The sequence below is a fragment of the Gavia stellata genome, chromosome 4, assembly GCF_030936135.1.
Source record: "Gavia stellata isolate bGavSte3 chromosome 4, bGavSte3.hap2, whole genome shotgun sequence".
Lineage (NCBI taxonomy): Eukaryota > Metazoa > Chordata > Aves > Gaviiformes > Gaviidae > Gavia > Gavia stellata.
In genome coordinates, this window is record NC_082597.1 from 17,794,767 (window position 1) to 17,816,326 (window position 21,560).

Below are 21,560 nucleotides of genomic sequence, written 5' to 3' on the forward strand. Positions count from 1 at the left end.
CGTTGAAATGTTTATAGCCTGTTTCACTTCTGCCAAAAACAGGGAGTAAAAACAGTTCCTGCAATAATGACAAAATTTTTGCAATTCCCTTCATTTTAGATGGATTCTGCAACTTTTCTGGCATTTTTAGTATCTGAAATTTCTGAAAATTCATAGAGGAGCAGTACTTTTCATGACTTTTAAGCTGGCAAAAGTGTACCTAGCAATAGAAAACTTCCCACTTGATGTTTTGAGAAGGGAATGTGTCTCAGCTATAGATTTTTAAGATAGTTCAGATATTTTCAGGAAGCTTAATTTAGAATCCTTCTGTAATGAAGGGGAAATGATCCTGTGTCTGTTATAACACAATAAAGCTTCACTGAAAACACTAAATGTAAATGTAAAGTTACTAATTGGTTATTAGCATAACTATTTTGTACATACCATAGTAATGACGTCTTAATTCTTTCTAACCTCATCCACTTGAAGTGGGACATAACAGGAATTGTAAGAGAGGAGACTAGACCAGTTTGCACAGGGGAAGATCTTGTCAAATATCATGTGCTTTGTAAATCAGTCTCCCTCATCACATGAAATAGAAGAACACTTCACATGAAACTCTGCTATTGAGGTGAGGAGAACAGTACCAGGGGAATGTTAAATGCACTGAGAAGCAGGATGATGGTTCAGACTTAGCCTTCCCTCCACTGCTTCTGGATCAGAATTGGCTTATTTCCTATCAGTGTGGAGAGAACCCACGCTGCTCCCCGCCCTGTAGGCGTAGGCAAAGAAACTCAAAAATTGGTCCTCAAAACTGGAGCAGGAGCTCTGCCTTTGAAAGAGCAAAGAGAGGCACAAGAGAATGATAGAAACAAAAAAAGTGAAAAGAGGGATTGTTTAACTGCCAAACCTGTGTTAGGGTTTTTTAAAGGCAAATTGGCATGACTGTTTCTGAATATGACAGGTCACTTCTTAGTTTTGATTTCTGCAGGTAAACCAGACTGAGCTGGAGAAAGGTTATAGTGAAAATGTGGTTTTTATATTTAACTGTTTCATTTCTCCACTCTACCAAAATGACTATATAAAATGGGGTAGGGAGGAGGAAAGCATATGCACTCAATAAATGTAGTTCATCTTTAATGCTTTTGTCTGCTTTTTTGGCTTTTTATGACACCAATATTCCTATTAGAAAATCTCTTTTCCCCTTTTTTCTATATGAAAGACTCATGCAAACAAGCAAGAGGCCTGACCTCAAGGGAAAACCTTGACAAAGCAAGGTGTTCTCAAATGCAAAAAACTCCCAAATAGTTCTGCCTTCAGTTTTCCTTCTTTGCTGACTTGTTTTGGTTTTGGTTTTTTTTTTTTCCCCTTATCTGATTAGCATTTGGATGTCTCACTTTTTGTCCCCATCCATAGACTGGTTGGGTTAAAAAAAAAAATAATCTTCATATGCTTTTAGCATTATCAGCTGCAAAGATTGGCTGAAGACAAAGTAGTTCAGGATGAGTCTTTTGGAACAATAGGAAAAGAAGTTTTTGAGGAAGGAGGAATGAGAGTTCATTGAGGATTAGTTGTGTAGCGGAATGTGTGGACAGTGCATTTTGATCCCTGTATAGTAGTAGATCATGTGAGGTGTTGGATTTGGGGTGGTTTGGGGTTTTTTTTCCCCCCCACTTACTCTTGATTTTACTTTTTCCGTACAGGGCTTTCTTTGCTCACCTAGGACTGCTCACCACTGAATAAATAAGTTGTTGAATGATACAAAAAATAAGACAGAATTTTACTCTTGCTGTGGGGAATTTCACTATGACACAAACTGCTAAAGGTTATGGAGGTCAATCACAGCTTGTAGATGGCTCTGTTCCTTCTAAGTAGCTAATGCTTTCACTGGCACCTTAAACTCTGCTCTTAGAAAGAGAAAACTGTAATAGCAATGTATAGGGAATAGTTTTTTGTGTAGTACTCTCTGTGATGCTGTAACATTGCCTGCCATCCCACTCCTTAGCACCATGCAGTATCCCTAGCAGAGGAAGTCCCTGCACTGCAAGTAGGTGGTGGTGGTGGTTCAGAGGTACTGCCACAAGTACCTCTTCTTGTGCTGGTGGAAGAGTACCTCTGACCAAACGGGGTGCTGGGCTCAGTAACTCTTTCATTTCACTCATTGTAGCTGCTAATTGTTTGTATACAACACTTAGCCTCCTCAGTGTTGCTTCACAAAATACCTATGGCAAGATAAAGAGGAAAAAAAAATAATTATTCGCATCTTTGTGCCTGAGTTGTCATAAAAAACCACCTCTGAGTCAGAAAAAGCCTGAGAGCTTCTGCCTTCAGTTTAACAAGACCTCCCCTTAGTCTACTTCTTTTTTAAAACTAAATGGTGTAGTACAGAGTCCACATGTAACATAGTTAGAATGTCTTGCAATGTCTGGGATCAAAGGCTAATGTTTTATCTGAAGTCTTTTGGATAGATTTGTGGTCTTTGGCAGTCTCTGTGGTTCTTAAGTCACCGGTGGAAAGGACATAAGCCCTAGGGAAGGAGAGTCAGAAATTAGAAGAACAGGTTAACAAATAGTGCACAATTAAGCTGTATCCAGTTATAGCTATGAATTGTGAACTTGTCTCCAGAAGAGTGTGTGAATTACAAAATAACTGTGAACAGGAGAAAAACAGGTTAGGGATTTCTATTGTGGGTCCTCCTCCATCACTGCTTGTTGGTCAGACAATGTTCTTTGTATGTCTTTGCTTTATCACAAGTGGTGGAGCCGTTCCATGTCTTTCACAGCACTGCCATTTGCTGCTGTTGTTTAAGATAAAGACTAAAAGCTCTTCAGTGTCTGTGGTGATGAAAATAGACATCTTGTTAGTAATGTCATATGGTTGGTTTAGTTGGGACAAAATTAAAATATTAGCTTTCTATAGAAGTTGGGAGTCTGGCAAAGGTAGAAGCTACCTGCACTGGAGAATACTCCCAATGTCTGGCTCCGTCAGCGTGGCTAGCGAGATCCATTTTGACAGTGTGTGGTTGGGATTTAGTGCGTTTAGTACCAATTAAACAACATACTTGAACTCTGGTAATGTTCAAAGGGTTGTAGGGAGATTTGCCGTAATTAACATAGACGTAGAAGGGTTATTTCTGTCTTGTTAAGTATTGGTGTTTCCCCATGTAATGGGGAAACTCTTTACAACAGAGTGCGTGTACGCTTTTTGGCATTTCTAGTTTTTAACCCTATCTCCTTAGATTTAACGCAAAAATTATTTGGTAGCTAGAAACAGTAGTCTGCAGTTTCTAGCTATGCTCTGAAAGGTTTTTTCTTTTTTTGGTCCCTTTGTCCCAGGGGAGGATTTTGCAGCGTACCTGTAGGCCTGCGAAGGAATGCTATTAGGTAAAATAGCTACTGGAAGACTCCCTAATCCACCTCCAATCCCCATATTAAGGGAGACATCCGCTTTACTGCACATGCAGTATTGAATTAGAAATCCAACCTGCTGCCACGCCTTCCCAGCCTGATGTATCATCCGTCTTTTCTAAATACTACTCAGGTACTGTTCAGTCTCACCTGAACTGAATACTTTGGTATTTAAGAGCTTTTTATCAAAATATTTCTTACAAGCTTGTGTATTCTGGGGAGCAAACTGAAATTTTTCACTTGTTCTAGTGGCTGATGACATACGGTGGATGATGCAAGAAAACGCTGGGTAGCTTGTCTTTTAACAATTACATGGCATCAACTAAACTCTTTGAATTATTAAGTCTTTAAATTTAAATTATTAAATCCTTAGAGTGCAGGTGTGACAGTTGTGTTACACCTAATAGAGGATAAAATGCTGTAGAAAACCTGAAATGGATAAATTTTTTCAGTAACTTGTGAGATGCATCACTGATGTTGTCTTTCCTATGAGGTCAACTCTCCTAGGGCTTACAGCACAGTAATATGCAAGTTGATGTAGTTGAAACACTATTGTTGCCTTTTCTCACATTTTTCCAGATATTGTCCTGCTTTTCTACACAAGTTGACTTTCTTAGATTTTAAAGCATTTTTTCAGGGTCACACCTGCTGTCATGACCTAAAGGGTTACCCAGCCTGCAGGTATATAGAGATTGTGACTGTGAGTTGGTAGGATTCTGTAACATACAAAGACACAGAAGTTTTTTTAATCTAAATTTCTCTACTTTATTACAGATTTCCACAAATACCACAAAAATCACCACTAGCAACTATACCTGTTACTGATAAAGTGAATATATATCTGAATGAAAATATATACATGCATATATATACAAAGCTGTTATAAATTATTGGCAGCAATCAATAGTATGGCAGCAACCAAGTAAGTGTATATTATTATAGGTTACTACAAACTTATCACTAGTGAAGCAAAAATAATAATATAGCAGCAGAAATACTTATGATAGATTACTTATATGCGCATATATATGTATGTTCACCATAATACCAGTATCAAGCTTATTAGATCTCAGAAGGTGTCAAATCTTCAGAAGGGACAGACAGGGAAGGAGAGGCGGTGGCGTAGCCCGGTATATCAAGGAGTGTTTTGACTGTCTAGAGGTTAACAATGGTGATGATAGGGTTGAGTGTCTGTGGGTAAGAATCAGAGGGAAGGCCAACAAGGCAGATATCATGGTGGGAGTCTGTTATAGACCACCCAACCAGGATGAGGAGACAGACGAAATATTCTATAAACAGCTGGGAGAAGTCTCACGATCGCTAGCCCTTGTTCTCAGGGCGGGGGGCCTTCAACTTACCAGATATCTGCTGGAAATACAATAAGGCAGAGAGGAAACAGTCCAGGAGGTTTCTGGAGTGTGTGGAAGATAACTTCCTGACACAGCTGGTGAGTGGGCCAACTAGGGAAGGTGCCCCGCTGGAGCTGGTTTTTGTGAACGGAGAAGGCCTTGTGGGGGATGCGATGGTGGGAGGCTGTCTTGGGCACAGTGATCATGAAATGATAGAGTTTTCGATTGTCAGACAAGTAAGGAGGGGGATCTGCAGAACTGCTACCTGGGACTGCTGGAGGGCTGCCTGTTTAGGAGCCTTGGTGGACAGAGTCCACCAGAGGTTTAGGCTGGATATTAGGAAAAACTTCTCATGAAAGGGTTGTCAGACATTGGAACAGGCTGCCCAGGGAGGTGGTGGAGTGACCATCCCTGGAGGTATTTAAAAGACTTGTGGATGAGGCGCTTAGGGACATGGTTTAGTGGTGGACTTGGCAGTGTTTGGTTAACGGTTGGACTTGATGATCTTAAAGGTCTTTTCCAACCTAAACGATTCTATGATTCTATGAAGTCATCCCGGAGGGGAGGACAAACCGATCCCAGAGGGGGACCCAACCATCCCAGAAGCGGGAGGACAAACCAAACGCTCCCCGGCAAGGGTCCAAGATCTCTTAGAAAGTTTGTGCGGAGAGTTCAGCCTATTTAGGAAAGGAAAAGTACATGCAGCACTGGAAGTTCTCGGAGAGAGAAGCTTCATTTTGGATAAAAATTAAGTCATTTTTATATCATAGAGAAATAAGGAGGTGTAGGATGCCACCACTTCAGCAGCCAATAGATGCTGTTAATTTCTACTTTTCAGCCGGAATAGCCAATAGATGTTGGTATTTTCTGTTCCCTCAGGCCAATTTTTATTTTTCCAGGCCATTTTCCTGTTCTTGCAGGTAGAACAGCCAATGGCAGTTACCAATTCTTACTTTCTCAGGGTATTTTCCCTTTTTTTCAGACTATTTTTCACCTTTTCAGATGGTTAGCTGCTGTTACAGTTCTTTTGGGGTTTTTTTGCAATTATCAATGTTATCTCAAGATGTCTCTGGTTTCTAGGTACCCAGCTGTGTACTTCTAAGAGGCCAGTTGCACTTCCCAGGGATGCTTCTGGTTCCCGGCCCTAGTTCCCAGGCTGGCAGGCATTTTCTCTGTCAGCATTTCAGCAGACGTTTTCTTCTGTACCATAATTTTCCCCTTCTAACTAGGTCACCGTTATGGCTGCTCACATCACCTGCATGTCCAGTTAAGACATGCACTGAGCCCCTTGTAATATTTTAAAGTTTCTTGCCCAGTGGGAGATAGGGAGCTGAGATTGATATACCTGGGAGCGAAATTATGGAAACCGATTAATCTTGGACCTGAAGCTTGACCTTCTATGTTTTACCCTTTTGTGTGGATGTGGAGGGGGGAGGATGTTTGAATTTTGACTGTCTAAAGATGAAATCCAAGGAGCACTCTCTTCTCATCGTCAGGGAGGATACTCATCTGCAAAGCTCAGTAGATAGATACCATGGTGAAATGTTCTTACAGGCTCTTCTCAAGGGTCCATGACCTCTGCTCTTTGTAGCCAACTTCGCTCGTTCTGCAGGAGGACCCCTCAAGGCTAGAGAAATGTCCTCTGTAAGTTCAGTTCAGCTTGGCCAAATTGTAGATTATTTCAGGGGAGAGAGCAAGGAAGAACACTTTTTTTTTTTTCCTGTGTGGTTTCTGTTGCTTAGCAAGCGTAAAGTATTTAACCAAGCACAGAGGTTTTACAATGCCAGACCACACTGCTGCCAAAGTAGCAACAAACGCTGCTTTAAAGAGTTGGAGGGGCCAGAGCAGTCGTAGTGGGGTGGATTTAAATTGCAAAGTCGTGTACTTGAAAGTTAGGAAATGCTATGACATGTGAAGCTGTGACAATCCTTAATGATGAGATGCTGTATTTTTTGGTTTGTTTTATAGGAGTTCTACCTTGTTTGTTGTGTAACCTTTAACTCTGCCTCTTCGCATAAAGAAATCCTGCATCTCTGGCATTCCTTGTCCTCCTAGTGATCAAGTTTCTGGGGGTTTTGTTTTTAAGAGAACAAGATGTAGTGCAATCAAAACAACTGGAATTAAGGAAGCTGGAAGGTCTGAGTAGACTTTCAAGGGCATTGAGGTTAATTTACACTGCTTGCGGTTTTCTTATGTACACACAATGCATAGTCACTTCCTCTTTAAGAACAAAAAATGCTTAATGAAGAATTTTTTCCCTTTAATGGTCTTGAGAAGATAACATCCCTATCAAGCTTTGGAACTTCTTGTGATATCTTCATGATATTGCACAAGCTCCAGTGCATTTGAAGTGCAACAGATGTTTCCTCTCTGCTGTATCCATGTTCTTGTACTGGAACAAGGCGAGCCCTTGAAAGTAGGGTAAGCTAATTGTAAACGCAGTTTTCTTGTTGGATTTAAAATTCCTTGTGGACACATAATTAGGAACAGCTCCATGTATAGGTATGCCCTTATGTCCATATCTTTTATTACAGGAGAGACTATACCTGCTGCAACAGTGAAAGTTCCCTACCCTACTCTTGGGAGTAAATCTCAGTTTTACCTACCCTACCCTTGGCAGTAAATTTCAGTTTTAGTTGCTGGAAGATAACTTGGTTTCCGTGCTCCAACTCTTCTTTCTGGGGTCACTAACGAAGCATCAATGGCGAGATGACAGCACTCCTTTCAGTTTGGTGGAGTTCAACCTGTAGCCTCACAGTGAAAGCCGTCACATTGTACTGTCCTCTCGATTTGTGTATCTTTTTTCCGTGTCTCCTAATTCAGTGTTCTAAACCTTTTAGTGCTGCAGGAATACAGATAATCTAGCACCCCCTAACTTGCACAGCGGATAAAATGATAGGAGATACTGCACAAGGGCCTCCTGCAGAGGGGGGAGAGTTTATCAGTTCTTCTGAATATTTGCACTAGGGTTTCAGACCTTCTCAAAACACATAATGATTGGAGTCAGAGAGGCTCAGATATCAAAATTATCTAATTATCAAAGATTTACAAGGCAATATATGAAAAGAAACAGAAGAGTTGCTAGAGGGTAGAACATAATATACGAATCTTGTGAAACGACATAAAGTCTGAACCCCTATGTCTGTGTTGATAGTGGAATTAGCAAGTATTTACTGTTCTGGTTTGCTTTAAGCTTCAAATACACCTGCTGTTTTACTATTTATTGTTGAAATTTAGCTTCAAAACCAGCCCAGAAACAAAAATGTAGAGCAATTTTTTTATTTAAAAAAAAAAAAGGTATTCCCCATCTTCTTTTTGTCATGTCTCTTGTATACCTATCTGGGAAAAGTGATCAGTGACCTCGTTGTAGCTCTAGACTAAAATCAGGTCATGAACAAGGATACTGCCAGTGACAAAACAGCAAGGCTAATTAGCCACAAAAACCCCTTATGCATAGTTGATACTAAGTTCTCATGAAAAAAGTTGTGAGAGTGTGTATATGTCTTTGTATAAGTAAATATATGTGTGTCTATGTATATATATATTTATATATAAATTATTACATGGAAGTTAGTAGGGCTCACTGTAACCTCCTCAGAAAAGGGTAAAAATCTGAACTTAGTTCCTGTCTCATAACCCCTTCTTAAAACTGTAAGATACTCAGGTCCGTATTGGGGCCATCTAACTTATATAAAAATACAGGGGTGCCGGAAATTGGTGGATAGAGGATTGTATGGCATCATATAACTTCATGTGAGTACATGTTTGAGTTTTTTTCTACCCATAGACATGGAGGAAGAAAACAGATACTGTTTTTTTCTTGTTATGACCACTGGATTTAGCAATGGACAGCCTTTCCTGCTGATTATTTCTTTGGGGAGTGAAGGGTATGTCACATTGTATTTAGATAAAGGTAGCTTGTACCAAGGGCTTATTTTTGATACATTGCCTGTTGAAAAGAAAACTTGAAAGTTGTTTTTCTCCTTGCTTTAATAATTGTAACTAAACATTTTCTACATGATACAGCTGTGTGCTTTTTATGAAGTCTTTCTAGCCCTTGATTACTTGTTTTTTTTCTGGTGAATATATTTGGTATAGCACAGATTAAAAAAACCCCACCTAATCTGTCATAATTAAGTTTTAATTTTCTTACAGAAATACTTCAGGGTAACTAAATCTTTTTCTTCTCCCTTAATTAACAGAGGAGGAGCTCAGGAAGCTGAGAGAAGAAACAAACGCTGAAACATTAAGGCAGGAGCTAGAAAAGGAACGGCAGAGGAGATTAGAACTAGAACAAAAAGTCAATGAAGTACTTAAAGCAAGGTAAGAGAAGTATTTAAAGCAAGGTAAGGTAAATATCTTCACTGTAAAGCTGAAAGCCACTTGAGATCTCTGACTGTCTCTGAGAAGTTCTGGTGAAAGTATCCATTTCCAGCCTAGGGTCTCTTAAAATAAATTAGTAGCTCACAGAGAGAGAAGCTGTCTCTGTTTTCCTGTAAAAGTACATCTCGTACATCCATGTACACCTGAATTACTTGACCATACAAACTGCAGTAGCTACAGAGGTTTTCCTGACACTTGTCTAGTTGGGATATTCTTCATTTCACCTTCTCTGATGTCCTCCCTCTGGGATCTCACCTACCTGGAGCTATCAGCGTGCACTGTGTGCTACTGAATGCCAGAGCCTTTGACATGCCATTGCATATGCTTTGCCTCTTCAAAACCTGTGTCATCTCCAGACTGCCCAGTCCTTGTTACTCCTGTTCTAGCAGCGGTAAGGACATCCCAGTACTACAGCACAACCCTAAATGTGTGGGAGTGACTGGAGTTGGAGCCTTCCTTGCCACTGCAGTGACAAATGGAAAGATGCCTCCCTATACCCCTAAGTCCTTTCAGGCTTCAGGACACCCACCTTGATGATGCAAAGCATCACATTTGATGTTTTCTCTCCTTAGTCTGCCTAGCTGCATGGACTTTAGATCTTAAGACCGTAGCAGCTGCTTGGTGGCCTTCTTGGTCTAGACCACTTGCATATGTAGCTGACTGTGTTATCTTCCTCAGCAGTAGCTAAGATTACTTGGTTGAGCAGTAGGATCTGTGGTTCCCATCAATTACTGTCATCAGGAGATAGTGCAGGCTGAGTTGGTAATCGTGTGTGATAAGCACTGCCAGTTACCTAGAGATGACAAGCAAGAACAAAAAGTCTATGGAGGCAATACGTTAGAGAAATCCAGACTCTAAAGAAGCAATTTATTTTATTTCCTTTTTAACAGATTTCTTAGTCGTTTCAAGAAGTGCCCTGTAGTTAGAGAATTGTGAGATTTGGTGAATAACTGTTCAGCATTCAGCTTATCTACTACCCTTGATCAGTCCTTTCGTCTCTTACTCTTCTCCTCTCCAGACTGAAGAGTTCCAGCTTTTCCAGTGTTTCTTAAAAGAGTACTCCATCCCTTTCATCAGTTCAGTTGCCATTCTTTAACTGTTGTGTCTTAAGATGAAGAGGCTGAGTTCATGCAGTATTCAAACTGGGTTCTCCAAGGCCTTATGTAGAAGATAAACTAGGCCTTCCCTCTTATCCTCAGTACACAGTACAGTGGGGTTTTTTTGGCTGATGTTTCACACTGATGATTTTCCAAAATCACTGGTTCTGTGCAAGGTCAGTCCACGTGCAGTCTTGACCTGAGCTGCCAAGTTGCATGCTTGGAAGGGGCTCTGTGAGGTCCTTGTGGAGGAGTCTTGTTCCCAAGCCAGCCCTGTGACCATGCACTGGAAAGGTGATCTGGACAGCTCTGATCTGGGTGATTTTTTGGTGACGTTTTACATTTGCTCTTAGAGCTGGGAAGTAAGAGTGCATTTTTATCGCCTGTGCTGGTTGGCCTGGCTGTATGCACATGTAAGTTCCATTTTATGTCTAGACTGATGTTGCCTGGTTGAGTGGGCTACTGGTGACAGTGGAAGAGGACAAGACTTGGACCCGTCTCCATGCTGAGTGTATCTGTTAGCTCCATAACAGCAGTACAAAGCAACGAGTATTGTTTTCTGCTATTGTTAGATAAAGTGGATGCTTCAGGATACCTTCTGTCTCTGACTTGTTGCCTTGAAGAAGTCATTTGAGATGCAAATTCCACAAGCTTGTCTTTGAGCATCGTACAGGTTATACTGTTAATGCTAGCACAGGCCTTTAGGCTTTCTCCTGAGAGCAGGTATGCCTGGCGTCTAGGTCACACACCAGAGAAGGGGGAGAGTGATCCCATCATTGCTGGGAGTCCTGGAGAAGGACGAAGAGCCACCTTCCTCTGCATCGTGCCCTATTTCAGACTAATGAGGATGGCCCAGGGTCTGTTATGGCCCACTGTGACTTATGAGTACATGTGTTTTACAGAAAAAAAAGAGTTTGAAGGTCTTTGTTTATCAGTATTAGTGTCAACATCTGTGTCTTGTTGGATTGTGGACAACAGGAAATCTCTAGCAGGCGTGCCATTGCTCAATTAAGGTAGCATGACCTGTCTGCTTCAATGCTGTATTCCCATTTAGATATCCTAAGGATTACACTTTTAGCTTGGGTATTGCACTTGGGGATTACATTCAGCCAATTATCCCCTTTACCCAAGTATTTTTCTAACTAGTCTTGCTAATATTCCAACCTTTTTGGGACAGTCAGGTATATGTAAGATGACAACAAAAAAAGACTTTGAAGACTTCCCCAGTTTCTGCCCAGAAGAAGAAAAATCAGGTTGCCTACGGGTTTTCCTTAACTTGTGCTCTGTTGTGTGAAATTCTTTTTCACTGCTTTTTATCTTTTTGCACTTTGCTGTCGACGTTTTAAAATACTTTTATTAGGACTACAGGCGAAGTGTTGGCTGACACAAGCAAATACATAACAGGCCAAATTTACACCTGATGGAAACTTAATTTTATTAAGCAAAGTTACCGCACGAAGTCATCTCTGCTTATGTCAACAAAACCAAATTTGCCCTGCTTCTCAGTTAGCTAATTTTTCATATGATCTTTAAATAGATACACGTATAAACATGTCTGCATGTACTCTCCTTTGCTTACAGAAGTGAACTACTAGTGAAAACCAAATCATGCTGTGGTGTAAGAAGGAAGAAATTATTTTAATAGTTAGAGCAGTCAGAAATATTTGTGAAGTAGATCAATACATGTAACTATATAAATACTTGCTGCAAAGTGTTCAGCAAGGAGAAAACAATGAGCTAACAATCTAGATTTTTTATTTTTTATTTTTGAAGTGAAAAACACGGGCTTCTTTCATTGAATTGTTCACAGGGAGGAGGGAAGAGTGGAAGAAGGATATTTAGTGGTTTTATTTGTCATGGTGTTCATTGTCTGTATGTCTGAGTATTCAGAAACATGGTGGCCTCAGCTGAAGTTTTTCATAGATGCACTTTGGGAGAGCCCAGCATTTGGCACAACAGCTGAAGCTTTTGACATTTTTCTAGTGGAACAATGCATAAATAATTTGGAATAGTCTGTGTGAACAATGCGTGTTTAGTGTAAATTCTAGGCTGTTGCTGCCTTATTTTACAAATTGTGAGCTCGCTGTATCACACAGAAAAGAAAAAAATTCACAACAAAAAAAAGTTTTGTAACAACACCCACCAACAAGCTGTGACTTATGCAAACCTTTTTATTAGTATCATTGTGAGCTATTTTTAAGAGGAGAAAATAGACAATGCTTCTGCATAAGCCACTATTCCTTCTGTACCACTTATCTCGGTTGACTCTTCCTGGCCTCTTGTTAAATGACGTCGTCTTCCACACATGCGATGTTTTGAGCATGGCTGAATTTGTCCGTTGAGAAGATGCCTCAGCTTGAGATTGCTCTGGATGCTGGAAGTGTTCCCTCCTGGAAAGGTCCATGTCAGGCTGGGACTCCACACAGGTAGCAAGAACCTGAGACCCAGGTCAAAAGTTTCTCGCCTGGCTGCTGTGCCATGCTGGGATTGCTGACATACGTACGTGACTGCTGACATACCCAGTTGGCTGAACTTTGTGCATGCCTTTGTTTTTAACGTAGTATATTTGGTGACAGGCTGCTGCTTGGGAAGTAGCTCCTGTCAAGAGTTTTTTGTTTTTTTTTTTTTTTTTCCTGCCCATGAACATTTAGATCTTGTACAACTTTGGGTAGATGATATTTCTTTTGAAACCTTTTCTTTTGTTTCTGAAACTACCAGTTTAGAACACTGGCCATGTAAAATGTGGGAGTATCTGGTGAAGAGGAAAAATGCTTCTGAAATGTTTGGTGTATTTTAATGGGAAGGAGATGCAAAACATATGAAAATGTTTGAACTTGGTTTTGTGACAGCTCCTCAGGCTAAGAAGCCATGTATACTCGAATGATTAGTCTTTAAACTAGGCTGTGAAAATACCTTCTTTATGCTTTTTATTTGCATTTCTGTGGTTGTAAGGTGCTTTTGATGGAAGTACATACGCATTCACGTTGCTTTGAGCAGTAAGAAAGCTGTAACAGCCTTGACTGGCTTCCACAACAGCTGTCAAAAGAACGATGATGGGTTGCTTGGGAACTCAGTACTCGGAGTCAGCTTGTAGGAAAATTGCTTTTAATATGTCTGAGAACACCCCGGCAGTGACTGGACCTGTTGTGTGCAGCGAGTCCGGTCTTCACACAGTTGTTGGGGAGAGTCTGTTCATTGACACAGACCTCAACTCGTAACTGTGTTTGAGGCCAAAGATGCACAAAACCAAAATGTTTAGTTAAGGTAAATGGCCTTCAGTGCCAAGGCTCCCTTAACTTTTGGTCATACTTGCAGCTACAGAAATAACCCTGTGGCGCTATTCTGTGGGGCAGCATCGAGCAGATGCTGCATCGGTGTGTGCTGGTCATTTTTGACTGCTGCATGTCTACTAGTCATGAGCAGCTCTAACAGTCATGCTTCCCTGACTTCGGTATATATTAAAAAAATAAAAAATAAAAATTGGCACATTTGTGTTAATCTTCTCCATTGGCTGTAGTAGCTCTTATCTGTTTTAGTCAGCCTCTGCTTTTAAATAGGTGCAATCTCTAGCTGCATAAACACAACCTAACCTCAGGTTGGGGATCTGTTGGCGTTACCAATCACACCCTTTTTTCTCAGTGGAAAGCATGGTTCCAGAGGAATTCACAGAATCATTAAGGTTAGAAAAGACCTGTAAGATCAGCAAGTCCAACCATCAACCCAACACCACCATGCCCACTAAACCATGTCCCACAATGCAACGTCCACACGTTCCTTGAACGCCTCCAGTGATGGTGACTCCACCACCTCCCTGGGCAGCCTGTTCCAGTGCTTCATCACTCTCTCAGTAAAGAAATTTTTCCTAATATCCAGCCTGAACCTCCCCTGGTGCAACTTGAGGCCATTTCTTCTTGTCCTGTCGTAGTCACCTGGGAGAAGAGACCAACACCCACCTCTCTGCAACCTCCTTTCAGGTAATTGTAGAGAGCAGCTTGTTTTCCCGCAGGCTACAGTTAGGAAGCCCAGAGAGAAACACGGCCTTTTGCATTGTTCTGGAGACCATTTATGTTTTCCAGCCTTTTAACTGATCTCTGGCATGAAGAGTGGTTCAGAAGCTGTAGGAAAGATAATTCCTCCCCTCTGTCAGTGGTCTTGGTGTACTGACTGGTTCAACATGATCTGGTTTTGGAATTGAGCTTTCCAGTGGGTGTGCAAGGCTAAGCAATGAATTCCGAGCTTCCTGGCCCAAATCTGTCTGAAGTGGCTAATTATAACCTGATTCACAGGTGCAGTAATGAGCTGTCATTAACCTGATGATTCGGAAAGGTCAGGTTCTTCATGGGGAAGGAGTAACAGGCAGATGGCAAGTAAGACATTGCCAAAAAAATGAAACAAAAAAGCACCAAGGATGGCCAAAGCCAAACCATCATGTGCTTCTGATGGACCTCAGAGAGGCTGCTATCCAGAACTGCTTCTTGATGAGATTTTTTGGATTTTTTCCCAAGAAACATGCGGAGTAATGATGCTGTGCTGCTTCTGAAAATATATCCCAGCATGTCAAAGGAAGATCCAGCTGAAGGCTCTGACAGCTGGTGGTGGTGGGATCCCATCTTGCAGCTGGTGGTGGTGGGATCCCATCTTGGCTCCATCACTGGAGCCATTCAGGTGTGACACCCCCCCCCCAGTGCCTTTGCACGACTGGAGAGGATAGAGTAACTGCCTCCTGCCTGTGTGAACTTGCTTGTGAGTGACTACCTCCTGTCTTCCAAAATGTGTCTTCAGCTTCAGTGAAACACGGTGGCAGTGTCAGACTGAGGATGAAAATCACAGAATCACTAAAGTTGGAAAAGACCTGTAAGATCATCAAGTCCAACCTAAAAAAAAAAAAAAAAACAAACCACACAACAACAACAAACCACAACACACCAAAAACCAACCCACCCAACACCACACAGCACCATGCCCATCAAGCTACATCCCACAATGCCACATCCACACGCTCCTTGGATACCTCCAGGGAGGGTGACTCTACCACCTCCCTGGGCAGCCTATTCCAATGTTTCACTACTCTCTCAGTAAAGAACTTTTTCCTAATATCCAGCCTGAACCTCCCCTGGCGCAACTTGAGGCCATTTCCTCTAGTCCTGTCACTAGTCACTTGGGAGAAGAGACCAGCACCCACCTCTCTGCAACCCCCTTTCAGGTAGTTGTAGAGAGCGATAAGGTCTCCCCTCAGCCTCCTCTTCTCCAGGCTAAACAACCCCAGTTCCCTCAGCCGCTCCTCATCAGACTTGTGTTCCAGACCCCTCACCAGCTTCGTCGCCCTTCTCTGGACACGCTCCAGCACCTCAATGTCCTTCTTGTAGTGAGGGGCCCAAAACTGAACACAGTATTCGAGGTGCGGCCTCACCAGAGCCGAGTACAGAGGCATGATCACCTCCCTGCTCCTGCTGGCCACACCATTTCTGATACAGGCCAGGATGCCATTGGCCTTCTTGGCCACCTGGGCACACTGCTGGCTCATCTTCAGCCGGCTGTCAATCAACACCCCCAGGTCCTTTCCTGCAGGGCAGCTTTCCATCCACTCATCCCCAGGCCTGTAGCGTTGCCTGGGGTTGTTGTGGCCAAAGTGCAGAACCCAGCACTTGGCCTTGTTGAACCTCATACAATTGTCCTCGGCCCATCAATCCAGCCTGTCCAGATCCCTCTGCAGAGCCTTCCTACCCTCGAGCAGATCAACACTCCCTCCCAACTTGGTGTCGCCTGCAAACTTGCTGAGGGAGAATGCTCACCTATATGGTGTAACTGTCTGATGTGCTGATAGAGGAAGACAAGGCACTGCTATGTAGTAGTTTGTGCGAATTTGATCATGTTCATTGCTGTCTGTCTTTAGAGAGACAGAGCTGGAAATGGAGGAGATGCAAGGGTGTGGGGGAAAGAGTGAGGAGAGGAGGAGGTTTTAGGTGGGGAATTTGTGGTTTGTATAGAAACAGAGGAAAAATAGCACAGAAGCCAAAGTTAAAGTTTAGCTAGAAAAAATAAACTGGTGGAATTTCAGGTGGCTTTTGAAAAGAAGAGTTGCTGCAAATACAGAAGCTGTGTGGAAAAGTCCTGAAGAGGTGAAAATAAGTGGCTTTGAAAGCAGAAGCTATTGAATTCAGCTACTGCACACTGATAGATGTCCAGTTGTAGATTTACATCAGTGAATTAATTCTAAATGTTCCTTCTAGAAATGAACGAGCATGTGGAAAGCTCATTAACTATGGGGAGTGCTTAGGAAGGAATGGAGGTAATTAGTTCTGTAGTTTCTCTGTCATACTTGTTCAGACTGCACAAATTCGTAATGGCCTTTTCCACGTGCAGACAGTACAGCGAGATCTTTCCCTAATGTACTTTCTAGAGGAACAGCAAGAGAGAGAACTATACATCCATCTATGTTGCTGCAATCTGCCCAGTACAGTGGGATTCCTCTTCCTGCTCTCCATTTGCTGACCAGCATCCCACTTGGTTCCCTTCCTGAGGAGCAAAAGATGAAGGGAACATTTGAAAGCACCCACATTGTCTGATAAATGAGTGATAATGAAATCGCACGACCAACACATTCTTGTTTCAAGCAGTAATCTTTTCAATCATACAACTCCCTGTCAAGTAAAGCTTGCTGCGGCTGGTGTTACGTTGTCAAAGCTGCTGCTTCATTAGAGAAATCTTTCTGTAGGCTATCTACATGGATGGCTGAAGACTTTTGGACTGAAGCCTGAAGTGTTCTCAAGACAGGCTGGCAGTTGGAGGCTGTGGATAGTGCAAATGTGATTTGAAGCCTTTTACATGTGCAGAGTGGCAAAAGCATTTGTGTTTTCCAAAATCTGTTCGCTTTTAATGGATGAGAATATTATTCTTGACTTGTTTTGAAAGATGACACCAATGATGCCTGCTACTTGCCATATATTTTTAGAACATTTTTGCCTCAGTTTTTCAGACCATTATTTAAATTTTGCAAGTTTTAAAAAAGATATTTTTAAAATTGGTTGGTATCTGTGCATTTCAAGAGCTTACAACATAACATTGTAAGTAATTCTTGACACCTGTTCCTCTCATTGCGAAGATGAGTGGTGTTTGACTCTAGTAACGAAGGGAGAGTTCAAGGTTCATGCGTTAAACTGTGGTTTTGTTCTGGTATCGTGGTGATCAACTTGCAATATGGAATCCCTTTTCATTTGTTACTGTGGGAAAAGTCAGGGCTCTGAAGAGTTTTCCTGGCAGGCATTGCAATGAATATACAACACAAAGCCATAAGCAATGCAACAAATTTGATAGTAATTATTTAGTAGTTGTAAGATGAAATTGAGCTGTTGGTGACAGGAAAGGGCTAAACCACCTTCCGGTTTATGGTATTTCCCTGGATCCTAAGTGCAATGTGCAATGAATATTTTGAATCTTCCGAAAGGGCATAAATTTGTTTTTCTCTGGCCATGGTTGTATTATCTCAGCTATGGAAACTGTGGAGGTTCTGGTGCTTCCTTTACCTAGAAGGGAAAAAATTCTTCACCTGTAGCATTTCACATTGTTTCCATTTTCTTTGTAGGACGGAAGAGGTGCCTGCAGCTCAGCAGCCTGCAAAGCCACAGGCGCAAGCCAACGGAACAGGTAATCTTGGTCAGATCTCTACTAGCAGTTTGATTCAGTCGGATTTTTTTACCCCTTTCATTTGATCTTTAGAAGATCAAACTTTGATGAAAAACTTGCTGGGTCCTTAAGCAGGCTTCTGAAGAAGCCGAATATGAAAGACCATTTGAGCAGTCTGTATATGAATCTGCGTTTAGTTTTTGTAGTTGACTTTGCTCAGGTGTGCAAGGAATTTATTTTGTATTGTAAAGCCTTTAGGAATGTAATGAAACCTGTTGCCTGACTTCAGCAAGGCATGCAAGAATGATGATCCTTGACTTACCAGAAAACAGGTGTAATACATAGAAAAGATGTTCTATTTTGTTCTCAACTGCAAAACCTCTTTTATGCCATTAACCAAATTACTTCTTCCTTTTTTAAAAAGAAAAGGCATTCTGGAGAAAGAATAAGCTTAAGAGTTACTAATTTTTTTTGGACACCTCCACTGTAGTCTACATTTCCCAAGCTGCTGCTTACTATGAATTCAATAATACAGTGATTTCTGAAAGAACTAAGGCAATAGACAGATTCTCAATCTTTCGGTACACTTAAGCTTTCCTCCCTACACCTCTTGATTGAGACAACCACTTAGGCTTTTAAATCTGTGGATTAAATTTGAAGTTGCTCCTCCTGTACTCCCATAATGTCAATACTTTCTGTTATGTGAACTACAACCTGCCATTTTTTTGTCTTGTACGCCTAAAATTTCTTTCTCAGTACTATCTGAAGTATTAGCATGTGGGACGCTACTTATAAGTGTTGTCTCAGATGTAAACTGCCACTAAATTCCTTGGTTTTTTAGGTGTCACTGCCATTTATTAATAAATAATTTGATTCTGTTTTCTGAGCACCAGTTGCTTTTTCCTCACGTGCTTAAAACCACCATTTTGGCTGTTGTAGTTGGCTGATTAATCTTTCATGCCTCTGTTTTAATCATATCTTAATTTTATGGAGTTCTGTATTACGTTTGGTCCTGGAACAGTTGTGACCAGTGTCCTCTTTGTGACATTGCTGTATTGACCTACCCTTCCAAAGAACAGTCAGTCTCTTCCTTCTAGACAGTGATTTTCTGAGTTACAGGTAAAGCAAAAGGTGCTTGTTTTGTTCCCACCTGCGCTGCCTCAAGACTTTTACCCTTATATTATTTCCATATACCTGTACATTTGTTATATCTTTCCACTGAAACTGATGTACAGAAAATGTACATCACTTCATTACTTTGCCATATAAGACTTTCCAGGCAGTATTATGACTATATGTTCCATATATAGAAAGTGGCATATACAGCATAATTTCTGTAGCCTGAAAGAAGAAAGTGCAGAATATGTATCTTTATATATTTTAATAAAAAAAGTGTGTATATATACACACACACGCACACACACAATCTTTACAGCCTATAAAGTTTGGAAGGTGGTAGTAAAAAAGCCTCTTGGAGAATCTTGCTTAAGTTTCCACCTCCCTTTCCTGTCAAATTTGTGTGGCTACAAGGTGGTTGTCCTGCTCTTTGCTCAGGAGTGTTTTGCTTTACACTCGCTTTTCTCGAGGTGACCCTTCAGCACAATAGGAGCACAGAGATTTATGTCAGTCTTGCGTTTACAGGAACCTCTTTGAGAAGATGTTTTTACAGTGTTTACTAAAAATTCGCATTTGTTAGGATGTTTAAGTAATCTCTGTACTTCTGTCAATAAGATGCTTCCATGCACCATACTTAGAGCAAAGCAGGAGTCACCTTTAGCCTTATTTTACCAGCTTAGTATAGTCAGGGTTTCTGTGCAGAGGCAGAAGTAAGTTGAATAGTGAGTTTCTGTGAAGAGTGTCGGTGAAGGACAGGAAAGCTGTACAAACTCCGCTTCTCAACAAAGCATGGTGTGTGGGAATGGGGGCAGGCTTTGTACAAAGACGTCTTCTAGTATTATCCTGATACTTAGTGTTCCTTTTTTATAGATAAGCGTAGTCACACAGTCTGTTCGAGACTCCAGAAGTGGTTTTGTGACAAATTTGGGGAGTATGTTGAGGACTTCAGATTTCAGCCAGAAGAGAATACAGTGGAAACAGAAGAGCCACTTAGCGCTAGAAGGTAAATCTCTAACATGATTGTGAGAAATTGTTAGCTTCTTTACAAGTTGCCTTTTTTATCTTTTTTTTTTTTTTTTTACATCCTTTTATATGGTTTGAGCAAGTGTTGCATAACAAGTAATAAAACTGAAAGTACAGAACCATCTCAAAAGGTTTGTTGAATGCTTTGGCGAAAACACAAAATTTGAAGTTTATCTGCCGTCTGAAGTAGGATAAGTTATATTATTTACCAGGTTCCGTCATACACATCTTGAAATCTGTGGACAAAATCTTAGTTAGGCTGGAGAGCTTTTACATTTCAATTTTTGGTCTGATGAAAGGTAAGCTGTATTAGTTACTAGAAACAGATTTCATAACAGGCAAGAATGAAGCTTTATGCACAAACATCTAATTTATAACCGTGAGCAGTATTTCAGGGGGCAAATGTAGACAACTGTGCACTACTTGCCTATTTAACAAGTTGCTTTTATCCGTTATTTTTCAGGTTGACTGAAAATATGAGAAGATTAAGTAAGTACTTGGCGGTATTTTATTTTCTGGAAGTAGAAATAGTTCTTAGTAACCCTATTGGGAGGATTGCTGCATTATAAAATACAGTGTTTTGAAATACTTCTGCCAGTTCATAAGCAGAAATGATTCTGAAATCCTGAATTAGTGTTTGGAGTGCAAAGTAACTTAGAGGAGCAGTGGTAGAAGCTTGCCTTTAATCTTGAATTACATAGGGCATCTCTGAACTAAAAATGTAATGTTAATTAAAATGTGTAAACGTGTAATGAATGAGAACACAGTATTTGTCCAATGGGAAAAGTAATAGTGTTCATACACTTATGCCTGAGCTGCTTGTAGTTCGCTTGCTAATCCATTAGCCTATGCTTTCAAAGAAGGAGGGGTTGGACGATGCATACCCTGAGTGTGTCTTGCATTTCTTTCTCTTGGATAGCTGATAAATTATTTCGGAAGGTGGAGGATACAAGATGGCAGGTTAAACAAAGAAGTTAAGCCCTCCAAAAGTTCTCTGCAGCAAAGAATTGCTAGCCTGAAAAGAATGGCTCGTTTGTGTTCCAAATTGTTAAATTATTGTAGGGGGGAAGGTGAAGTTGAAATAAGGATCTGTAATCTCCATGTAAGGTCAGTTTTGTTCTCCTTATTCTAATACTGATATTCATTCTAGTTTCATTTGGGAGAATACTTGTGACCTGTTCTCCATGGTGGATGTGCCTTACCTTCAGAATAGCTTTAAAAAAAAGCAGTATTAAGCTTCAGCTTTGAGTGGTTCTTAACTTCCATTAGGTGAGCCACAAAATCTAGATCCTTGTTGTCCAGGGGTGCCTGATGACCACCTGGAGCTCCTGAGAGCACCTTGGTTGCTCTCAAGACCCCTGTTGTTGCCAGCAGTTTCCAGGTGTTGACCTTCCCTGCAGGTTCGGTGTAGGATGGTGGAGCAGCACTTGAGTCCATGACTTCCTTCAGTGCCTTGAGCATGCCCTTCCGCTCACTTCATCTGCTGCTTTGGTTGTGCCACTGATGCTCAAGGAGATCTAGTCCTAGTTGTTTAATTACTTCCCATAGGAAATGTATCAAGGATAGCTGAATTTCAAGCCAAA

At 41.2% G+C, this 21,560-nt stretch overlaps 1 protein-coding gene across 1 annotated transcript in view; it reads left to right on the top strand.

Annotated features, from left to right (window-relative positions):
• Positions 1-21,560, top strand: part of GRAMD4 (GRAM domain containing 4) — an 82,178-nt gene that overhangs the window by 40,537 nt on the left and 20,081 nt on the right. The window contains exons 4-7 of the mRNA XM_059816791.1: positions 8,938-9,058; positions 17,798-17,859; positions 19,825-19,957; positions 20,441-20,466. Coding sequence (XP_059672774.1) covers positions 8,938-9,058; positions 17,798-17,859; positions 19,825-19,957; positions 20,441-20,466 — 342 coding nt within the window. The remainder of the gene's footprint in view (positions 1-8,937; positions 9,059-17,797; positions 17,860-19,824; positions 19,958-20,440; positions 20,467-21,560) is intronic.